At 38.6% G+C, this 11721-nt stretch overlaps 1 protein-coding gene across 3 annotated transcripts in view; it reads right to left on the bottom strand.

The window, feature by feature from the left end:
• Positions 1–6355: 6355 nt before the first annotated feature.
• capn2l (calpain 2, (m/II) large subunit, like) overlaps positions 6356–11721 on the bottom strand; it is a 30045-nt gene continuing 24679 nt past the window's right edge. For all 3 annotated transcript variants that reach the window (XR_012398059.1, XM_073937739.1, XM_073937740.1), the window contains 5 exons: positions 10408–10476; positions 10246–10324; positions 9720–9836; positions 8995–9053; positions 6356–6855 (listed from right to left, as the gene is read on the bottom strand). Coding sequence is in view for 2 of the 3 variants with exons in the window: in XM_073937739.1 (XP_073793840.1) it covers positions 6832–6855; positions 8995–9053; positions 9720–9836; positions 10246–10324; positions 10408–10476 (348 nt within the window). In the remaining variant the exon portion in view is untranslated. The remainder of the gene's footprint in view (positions 6856–8994; positions 9054–9719; positions 9837–10245; positions 10325–10407; positions 10477–11721) is intronic.

Below are 11721 nucleotides of genomic sequence, written 5' to 3'. Positions count from 1 at the left end.
TGGATTGTACTCTGAAGTTGTAGTATGTGGGTCAATTGTAAAGCCCTAAAATAAATTGAAAACTGTTTGTACTGCAGTTGTACTTCCTACAAGTTTGGTGACACTTATTTCTACAATTTTTCAGCTTGTGGGACATATTCAGCATATAAGACGGGTAGCAGAGTAGATTGCTGGTGTAGATCTACACTCACTGGCCACTTTACTAGGTTCACCTGTCCAGCTGCTTGTTAATGCAAATTTCGAATTAGCCAATGACATGGCAGCAACTCAATGCCTTTAGGCCTGTAGACATGGTCAAGATGATCTGCTGCAGTTCAAACCGAGCATCAGAATGGGGACGAAAGGTGATTCAAGTGACTTTGAATGAGGCAGGGTTGGTGCCAGACAGGCTGGTCTGAGTATTTCAGAAACTGCTGATCTACTGGGACTTTCACACACAACCATCTCTAGGGTTTACAGAGAATGGTCCGAAAAGAGAAAACATCCAGTGAGTGGTTGCTTAATGGGCGCAAATGCCTTGTTGAGGTCAGAGGAGGATGGTTAGACTGGTTCGAGCTGATAGAAAGGCTACAGTAACTCAATTAGCCAATCTTTACAACCGAGGTATGAAGTAGAGCATCTCTGAACACACAACATGTCCAAACTTGAGGTGGAAGACCAAACCGAGTGCCACTCCTGTCAGCTAAGAACAGGAATCTGAGGCCACAATTCACACAGGCTCACCAAAATTAGACCATAGGAGATTGGAAAACATCGCCTGGTCGGAGTCTCGATTTCTGCTGTGACATTCGGATGGTAGGGTCAGAATTTGGTGTAAATAACATGAAGGCATGGATCCATTCTTATATCAATAGTTCAGACTGCTGCTGGTGGTGTAATGGTGTGGGGGATGTTTTCTTGGCACAATTTGGGCCCATTAGTACCAATTAAGCACCGTGTCAAAGTCACAGCCTAGCTGAGTATTGTCGCTGACCATGTCCATCCCTTTATGACCACAGTGTACCCATCTTCTGATGGCTACAGTACTTCCAGCAGTATTACACACCATTTCATAAAGAGTGAATTATCTCAGAGTGCTTTCTTGAACATGGCAATGAGTTCACTGTACTCAAATGGCCTCCACAGTCACCAAATCTCAATCCAATAGAGCACCTTTGGGATGTGGGGGAATGGGAGATTTACATTATGAATGTAAAGCTGACAAATCTGCAGCAACTGTGTGATGCTGTCTTGTCAATATGGACCAAAAAGTCTGAGAAATATTTCCAGAACCTTGTTAAATCTATGTCACCATATATTAAGGCAGTTCTGAAGGCAAAAGAGGGTCCAACTAGGTACTAATAATAACTAAAAGTGGCCAGTGAGAGTAGTTATATAGTTCAAAACTGGTTCAGTCCAGTTTAATACAAATGTCTCGGTTGAAGGATGACCTACTAGGAAAAAAACAGCTCCTTGACCCCAACCAAAGAATCAAAGATGACTGTGGCAAGGAACCAAAGCTCAGACAACTGGCAGAAATCCAAAACAAATGTTGGGAGAAACCAGGCTCGGTTGGGGGACCAGTTCTCCTCTGGCCAACTGGAAAAGAGTCTAAACTGTAGACTTAAACAATACAATTTGTGGTAAAGCTGGGAATGTGCAGGTCCAAGTAGGTTCTAACTGGGTGTAAATGTATAGGTATACTGATAATAAATGAGAGAACATTTGATTTAAACGTATGAAACTTAATATTGAAGTAAACCTACTTGAGAATACTACCTCATTCCTATTTGGGTATTTTTTCTTTTTACCTTAAACTAATGGTCTCAAAGTAATTTTTGCATAGTTTAGCTCCTACCACCTCCAACTCACACCTGCTTAAAGGTCCATAGTAGTCTAGAACACTTTGTATTGTTGAATCAGATGTCTTTTGATTAAGGTTGGAGCAAAACTGCAGAGCTGCGGCCCTCCAGGAATCGAGATTGAGACCTAGGCCTTAAACCAGGGGTGTCCAAACTATGTCCTGGAGCGCCGGTGTCCTGCATAGTTTAGCTCCAACTTCCTCCAACACACCTGCCTGGAAGTCTAGTATACATGGGAAGAGCTTGATTGGCTGGTTCAGGTGTGCTTAATTGGGGTTGGAACTAAAATATGCATGACACTGGCCCTCCAGGACTGAGTTTGGACACCACTGCCTTAAACTAAAAGTGTCTAAACTAAAGTCTTTTCTGTTCTTCCAAAGATGATCAGGTTCAGTTTCATGCATATTAGTTATAAAGAAATACGTAAACCACTCTGGACACTGATAAGAGAACATCCATTGCATTTTATTGCAAATAAGGAAATTCTGTATTTTCAAATAATGACGAATGATTGTTGTACATTTCTGTTTTGCACAAACTATTGGAGCTTTCAGAAGGGGCGGGGTCAGACTCAATGTCAGCCATCCTAACTCACCATTCAGGTTCATTGGACTAAAGCGACGGTCTTAGAACATGTAAGGCAGGTATGCCCAAACTCTACCCTGGAGGGCCAGTGTCCTGCATAGTTTAAATCCAGCCCCTATCAAACACACTTGGGCTAGCTAACCAATCTCTCAGTAGGCTTGCTAGAAATGTCCTGGCAGGTGTGTTGAGGCAAGTTGGAGCTAAATTCTGCAGGACACCGGCCCTCCAGGACCAATTTTCCAGGATAATCTACAGCAGGGGTGACCAACCTTATTCCTAGAGATATACCTTCCTGCAGAATTCAGGCGCAATCCATTTCAAACACACCTGCCTGTGATTTATCAAGTGCTGTTCATGTCCTAATTAATTGGTTCAAGAGTTTTTGATCAGGATTGGAGCTGAAATCTGCAGGAAGGTAGATCTCCAGGAACAGGGTTGAGATCTACAGATTGCCTTGCATTAAAGGATAAATGCACTACCTTGAGGCCAAGAACTGCCCGATGTGAAATGGAGTGCATTTAAAATTCTTTAACTCAAGGCAAGCCCTTTGTTATGACTTTTATAGCATAGTCGGTTTCCAGTTAAAGACTATTTAGAACCAGTTTTGCAGCACAATATTTAAACAATTCTTGTACAGTTAGATCTCTTAGTTCCTGCTTTGAATGATACACAGACAAGGAGGAAGTGCATGTGACACAGGCATATCTATTGACTCCTAGTGTCATGTGTTAGCTTAGCTCTTTGCAAATATTTTTGAGCATACAGTATTTGGGATGGTTGGTTGATCTCCATAGACTCCTGGTGAAGCACATGTCGATGTCCTTGAGATTACACTGATGAATGAATGCTGTCAACTGTCACTGAAATACTTTGTTTACTTTTGCTGTTTGAGGGAAGAACATTTATGTTGCACAGTGATCAAAACTGACTGGAACTAACTGTGCATTGAAGGACTTTATTGCACTCCTTCCAGCCAATCAGAATCAAGAGTTTCATCCACTTATGGCTCTGATTTCAAAACACTTCAGATAAGAGTCTTGCAAATGAGCAAACACTAAGTCCCAAACATTGATGAGATTAGTGGAAAATAAGACTAATTTAACCATTAGGTCTAAACCAGGGGTGCCCAAACTCAGCCCTGGTGGGGGCGGTGTTTTGCATAGTTTAGCTCCAACTTCCTACATACACACCTGCTTGGAAGTTTCTAGTATACCTGGAAAGAGCTTGATTAGTTGGTTCAGGTATGTTTAATTTGGGTTGGAACTAAAATATGCAGGACACTGGCTCTCCCAAAACAGAGTTTGGCCAGCTCTGGCCTAGACAGATAAAACTTGAGCCTGTAAGGCAGTGACATACATTTACGTACATAAATATGGACTCACTGTTTCTCAGGTGATCAACTTCTAAATTCCTAAAGACAGACCAGATCTACTGAGGCATCCACTGACCAGTGATTCTATTGCCCCTGAAGAGCATATTTGCTGCAGTGTTTAGAATGTCCAGCACATGGACTGCTCTGAAGAATTTTGTGATGTGCTGACAGAAGAAGAAAGCATCGTGCTGTGATGTAAATCAGCAATCCTGAAGAACCACCCACACCACATGTCTCCTTTGTCTGTCACACCCATTACAGGTCTTTCAGTCTCTGCTAATGAGCTGATGATTTGAATCAGGTGTGTTTGGTTAAGCAGAGATGCAAAATGTGCAGAGCTGGTGGTCCTCTAGGAGCAAGTTTTGCTGTAAAGTATGTAGGACTGACCTTCCTGGTGGTTTTTTAGGCACAACCACTGTTTAGTGCATTTGGGTTAAGAAAACCTTCTTTGTCTTGAGGCAGTAGAAATGGAGGCACTGCTCCAGAGCTGTCCAGGAACCAGATGACTGGTTGGACCTCTAATGAAGTGCATCAACCTTAGTACAAGGGTCACCAAACCTTTAGTTAGCTGTAGTTTAGCTCCAAATTGTCTCAACAAACCTGCAGGGAAGCTTCAAGTATACCTAGCAAGGCCTCGATTAGTAGTGTTGAAGCTGAAATCTGCAGGACATCGGCCTTCCAGGACCAAGTATGGTGATCCCTGGGTTAGTATCTTCTAAAGCCAGGTCCGTAGGGGTGCAGAGCTTCTTGATAGTGATAGTATTGTTCAAAGTTGTTCATATTTCAGAGGATCCTCTTCAGAGGCACTCAGTCCAATAGCAGAAGGTGGGCCTAAATGCCTCCTTCCAATAGAGGAAGATTTGAGTAGACTTTTTGCTCTGTAGACTCTCAACAGAGGTGAGAGCAACTGTAAATGATGGTTCTGCTCTGGCCGAATATCCGAGTCATCGTGTCTTGGTGAGCTCATTGTAGGTGGGAGGCAAGAAGGGTATGGCCAGGTTCCCTGTAGATAACTTTCATTACATGGATGAAGGGGCAGGCCAATGAAGCCCTAGGTCCTCCACAACTTTGGAGAAGAACACTGTCTGCTTTCATAGCTTTAGAGTCCACTCAAAAGTGCCCCATCCTTCAGTGTGGGATTTCTGCCTAAGAGTTATTGGTGTGCTGTAGATGAGGGCCAATTCTGTCAGTAATTTAAGTGTGTGATTTATACATGTATTTTATTTATTTATTTATTTTAAGAAGTAGGCTTTACTAATAGCACACAAGGCAAGTGATGAAAGTCACATAAAAATTTTTTACCAGTGGAACATTAAAATTCTGTGTATCAACAGTTAGCCGAGTAGCGGTAGATGACTGGTGTAAATCATTTTTTTTTTTATGTGACAGCTCCCTCTGCTGCACTCTGCTGGTCTTACATGATAGTAGTGCATAACCATGTCGTTCTTTGCGTTCCCAGGCCAGCCGAGAGACATAGTCCCTACAGTGTGGAGGCATTCGAAACAGATGCCCAAACCACCTCAACTGACTTCTCTCAATGTGGAAGAGCAGCAGCTCTACTCCGAGCTCCTCCCAGGTGACAGAGCTGCTCACCCTATCTATAAGAGTGCGCCCTGCCACCCTGCAAAGAAAACTAATTTCAGCCACTTGTATCCAAGATCTTGTCCTTTCGGTCATGACCCAAAGCTCATGACCATAGGTGAGAGTAGGAACATAGATTGACAAGTAAAAAGAGAGCTTTGCCTTTTGGCTCAGCTCCTTCTTTACCACAACAGATCGGTACATTGACCGCATTACTGCTGCAGCTCCACCAATCCACATGTCAATCTCACGTTCCATCCTTCCCTCACTCGTGAACAGAATTCCAAGATACTTGGAACTCCACCACCTGGGGTAAGGACTTTTTCTACAACCTGGAGATAGCAAACCACTTTTTTCCAGTTGAGCACCATGGCGTCGGACTTGGAGTTGCAGATTCTCATCCTAGCGCGTCACACTCTGCAGCAAACATATTTATTTCAAATCTTTCCCATTAATTACTAGTATTTGTCACATACTAGTAATCCTTTTTTAGATATTAACTATTTAGTTTTTGATAAGTGTGTATTCCAATTGTGGCGATTTCTATACTAGAACATGCAATAGAAGTTATTATTATACATTAGTGCATAATCAATACATACTAATACCTATTTATTATATTATTATTAGATGTGTATCAGATTTATTACACACTGATCCTTATTCATTAGGTACTAATATGTTTGTACTAGTAGTGTTTATTTGAAATGTTACTAGTGTTTTTTTTCCCAAAATGTACTGCTTACTAGTAGGCTAACAAATAGTAAAATAAGTACAAGTATAAAATACAAACAAGTGTATTTAATAAGTTCTTATATAGAGAACTAATATCCAATAAGAACTATCTTTCAAAAAGAACAAGAATAAGTGCTCATTTTAATTATCACATTGAGTTCTGTAAATTTCTTCAATAGTATCTAAACAGTTGATAAAGTCTGTTGATAATGAATGCACAACAGATAATGATTTTGACAGGTTTACAAATTAAATTTTTTTATTATTAAATTCATGCCCTTTTTAAACATGACTAGTATTCAAGTATTCATCGCTCATTTAAGTAGCATACCCCAATTAGACATAGAGAAGGAAAACATACACATTGTTTCCTATACCCGTATCCATAAAGTTACTACTTTTTACAGACCATGAGCAAAATTAATTCTCTATTAAATTATAAAAACATATTTTGCCATATATAATAGTACTCTAGATTAGCTAGTAATTGCCCTAAAGTGTATTATTTAAAAAGTAATTTAACAAAACTACTAAACCACCCGAAGAATAACGCTTATCATGCTAAACAGTCAACAGGTTGTTTTTAAGCATATGAATTTGCAGACCTAATGTTGGAAAACAAGAATCAAGACATTTTGTTTAAATGTATTTTTCACTTTGGATCAGTGCGATGTGTAAGAAACTCCACCAAGCCGTCCAGAGTCTTGTTTACTTTCCTCAGAGCATGGAAACATTCAGCCACTAGAGGGAGACAAAACATATTTTAAAATATACTTAGTTTGGGGAGGTGGACAAAAATGAACATATTACACTCACAAACTGACTACCAAATGGCGTATTTATATCATTAAACTGACAACGCTTATATTTAGATACTATACTACAGATGTTGTTATAGAATGACATTACAACTGAATTTTTTTTTTTACGCACAACTTGACTCATTCATGCAACTTTTTGACATTTTATTTCTTGTAACAAAACAGGCCTATGGGACATTCTACCAGAAACCTACATGATCTGTGCCTAAAAAATAAATAAATACAGTGAATAAAAACTATTTCATCCCAACATGTCTAAAAGGGACTGATGGTTGATTTCTGTGAGTTGTTCTGTAAAGGAATATGTCATGCATTTGGTTCTCTTATAGATTGTTTTTCTTTATTAAAACACTTTAAAAATGTACAAACCCTGTCTTGGTCCTCAGCTCAATTGAACCTACAGCTTTAATAGTTTTGTAATGCTAAAAACTGTTATTTAGAAAAAACAACCTTCAGAAATAGCAAGTTTAAGTTGTTATCATTCACATCAGTTGATTAAAAACATGAAATTATGAATAAATTCTGCATATAAATACTACAAATATATAATACAAACAAATGTACAATTGTCGGTCCTGTCACATTTGCATTAAATTTAACATAAAATGCGTGCAATACACGGTTAAGACTAGGACTCGAAAGTGTCATTTCATTGAGAAGAAGCTGACATTGATCATTGATGCGTTCTATTATTGAATTGTGTGACTTTATGATTGTTTCTATTAGATTTTTTGAGGAAGACAAGCCTAAATGTCAGGCCCTGACACATTTTTTCTAAGTGAAAATGTACATTTCTGGTAGAATGTGCGTATACATTATTGTCACAAAAACCACACCAATACTGGCGAGAGTTTGTCAAAATTAGACATTTAAAGACAAACTTCTCTCCAAATCCAACGGTATGATGTTATATTCTTTTTAACTAACTGATAACTCATATTTCATTACTACATTTTATTTAATTAGCTAAAAATGACGTCAGAAGTGAAAAAAAAAACACATGAACTGAACCAAAAAACAATGTCAATGATAACATTAATGCTTAATTATTACAATACTAATTTCCTCTTAGAAATGACAAAAGAGTTGGTTAAAAAAATGAACATTTACACACAAACTGACCCCCAACAGCATCTTTCAGATATTTTTTGTTATAACCGGTGAGCCTTATATTTAATAGCTTAAACAAAAATTTACAGCTGGAACTTTGTTGAAAATTTTGTCAAAAATTAGCTTTTCTACACAAACTGACCCCTAAATGCAACTTTCAGATGCCATGTTTCAGGGCCGGAGTGGGACTCCTTTTTTGCTCTGGAGTTTCAAGCCTTAGACCGGCCCACCTCAATCGACGACTGACTATATTAAAATAGTGTCATTAGAAACTGAATTGGAAATAACACTAACACGTGCTAACCACTAGACCAAGATGGCACTGATAGAATAGTGTGTTAGGGATATAAAATAAGTATTGCACTGTTATCTGCTGCTATTGATGTCTTCTTTTTTTCCCCTTTTTATATTTCTGATCAAGTAATGTCAGATTTATTAATGTAGTAAATCATCTGATTTTCATTGAGCAGGTGTAATATTCATTAATATTAATTAATATTCACTAAGGTGTCGCTGTTTGGGGTGGAATGATAACTTGGTTACTTCATCATTAACCTGCGGGCTGCATTTTGCTCACGGGGCTGAGAGAAAATAAATAAAAAGAGCAGGGCTGTGGCAAAATAATGCATAAAAATAGTGTGGCTATGGTCAAATAAATAAATAAATGAAAAAAGTGCAACTGCTGAGAGTGCAAGCTGCTAGGGACACCGGCCCTCCCGGCCAAAAAACGGATTGGCCAATCCGGGCCTGCCATGTTTTTTCCAGGTCTACATTAGTGAAGTCCAGTTAACAATAATAGTTTAACATTTTGCTTTAAAACAGATCTTAAAAAAAAAAAAGAAAATTCCCCAATATGAAAATGTTTTTCTTCAAAATATGGCTATTTAACAGTATTGTAGATCGTTCCCGAAGCTTTACTGAGTGTCACATGACTAACGATAATACACACCTCCATCATGTTCAGCTCGACTGTGCCATTCTTGTCCTTGTCCAGCACCTTAAATGCCTCTGAAAATGAGATATATAAACTCACAATTAATGTCTGTATGAAATCAAAAACTGACAATGTTTATTTCGCTTGAGCACACGGACTACGTTTACATGGATGTCAGTAATCAAATTATTTGCCTTAATCTTAGTTAGACAATAATATATGTGTTTACCTGAGATGCTTTTTGAATGTTCCTTTCATGATCTCGTTTTACATGTTATTCCACATGTCTTAATCCGATTTCTGTTTAGTTTGATCATGATCAAATTAAATTAATCAAAAATAGCTGGTTACATGATAGGATCTTAATCAGAGTATTGATTTAATCATATTAAAATCAGATTCTTGGTGTCCATGTAAATGTATCCACTGTTATACTTTGTGCACAATTAATCGATACAAGTTAATCCACTGAAAAAAACGTTTTTTTTGGTAATCTTCAATCAAAAACTGAGCATTTGCTTCTGCGTTTGGAGTTGCAGTTCTTCTCTGATGATGTCAGTTTGATATCATTTTTAGCCACGCCACACCTATTGTTAGTTTGCTACAAGGGAATGACGCACAAAAATAAAGCCCCGCCCCTTAGTCGATATTCCGTTTCAGTTGGAACTACTTTAACACACTGAAATAAAAGTTCACTCTTTCAATTCAAATGATCACATGTTTCTTTATCATGAACTTACTGAACATGCATTCGAGGCGGATAAGACAGGCCACAAAGTTGTCAAAGTCGATGGTGAGGTTGGGTTCGCTGTATCGTGCAACAAGGATCTGGTGCAGAGCGTTATTCAGAGAAAACCCTGCATGAAAGACATTTAAGGATATCAGAATGGTCATTTTGGGGATGGGTGTGATTTTGCCAAGTATGATGCCATCCTTGATTAACATCTATGTTGATACTGGAAAATAACTATTGTTAGAAAATGTAATCCATACCTATTCCCTACCCCTAAACCCAAGCATTACTGTGAATTATTAAAAAAATCAGAGGGGAAAATAAGTTGGATAATATTCATGTAGAAGTGCATAACCCTAACTTTAAGTCTAAACTTAACATAAGCAGTTAACATATCTCTTAATTTTGATTGGCTGATTGGAATGTTGTTCCAAGATCAACATAGATGTTAATCCTGGAATCGTGTTACTTGGTGAAATCATTCTAGCCCATTTTTGGGGTACACTGTTCCTTTAAGACACAAAATGTCTGACCTGCTTTCTCTACGGCTTCTCTCATCTCCATAGAGCTCATTGTGCCGGACTGGTCTTTGTCATTTTTACTGTAGACGTCCTGAAGACACACAAACACAGACGTTATGACATTTGTCTGAGTCTAAATGTAGAAATAATATGAAGAAGCAGGAAAGCACATACCACAAACAGCTCAATTTTAGTCCACAGAATCTTAAATTCAAGCAGGCCTAGTTTTCCAGTGCCGTCTTTCTGAACTATTAGTAAAGGAGAAAATAAACTAGAAGAAAAAACAGCTCATTCTCATGGCAATATTATTTGTTTTATGTTTGGGTTAATTTGTGACCAAATTGTATGTTTTCCTATGATTCCTCGCCATTCGGCTTAGTCCCTTATTTATCAGTGTTCGCCACAGCAGAATGAACCGCTAACTATTCTGGCATATGTTTTACACAGCGGATGCCCTTCCAGCCACAACCCAGTACTGGGAAACACTCAGACACATTCAGACACTCATACACTACAGCCAATTTAGTTTATTTAATTCAGCTACAGCACAATTCTTTGGACTGTGGGGGAAACTGTAGCACCTGGAGGAAACACACAAAAACGGGGAGAACATGCAAACCACACAGAAATGTCTTCTGGCCCAGCCAGGACTCAAACCAGCAACCTTCTTGCTTTGAGGAGACAGTGCTAACCACCGTGCCGACCCCAAATTGTACATTTTCGTATAAATTACATTTAAAACTTTCATACAACATACTCATGACCTAGGGATGATTGCTTAGAGCTAAATATAAATACAAATCATTTTAATGTAATGTTTATGTGCAGTTTTTCTTATCAGTGAAAATATTTATGCTACTCGGTTGTGCTCATAAATCTTTTATGTGCACTTTCAAAATGTTTGCATTAAATTTAGACGTTTCCATAAAGCATTTTTAATGTGATATTACGAAACTGTGCATGAAAATAGGTTGCTTGAAAACATAGCTATTGACAGCAGATCTTTACATTTATATCTATTAATTCTAGAAATCATAAAGTTTTGTATGAATTGTTTCTGCCCCAATGAGGGTTGTTAGGCGTGTGGATAAGAATGCACATACTATTATCAAAAAATAAAATGCATACATTTACATACAGACGATATCCCAAATCACCTATAGCACCCTGAGTAAACCCAAGCGAACACGGGGAGAACATGCAAACTCCACACTGAAATGCCAACTGGCCCAGCCAGGACTCAAACCAGCGACCTTCTAAACATTTATTTGGGTTATTATTTTTATTCAATCATTCATTTTCCTTCGGCTTAGTCCCTTTATTCATTAGGGGTCGCCACAGCGGACTGAACCGCCAACTTATCCAGGATATGTTTTACACAGTGGATGCCCTTCCAGCTGCAACCCAGTACTGTGAAACATCCATAGACACTTAGGGCCCTATCATACACCCAGCCCAATGTGGTGCAAAGCGCAACGCAATTGCTAT

This window comes from Danio rerio, chromosome 22 (assembly GCF_049306965.1).
Source record: "Danio rerio strain Tuebingen ecotype United States chromosome 22, GRCz12tu, whole genome shotgun sequence".
NCBI lineage: Eukaryota > Metazoa > Chordata > Actinopteri > Cypriniformes > Danionidae > Danio > Danio rerio.
Note: the sequence above shows the minus strand (reverse complement) of the source record. Positions and strands in the feature narration are given on the sequence as shown.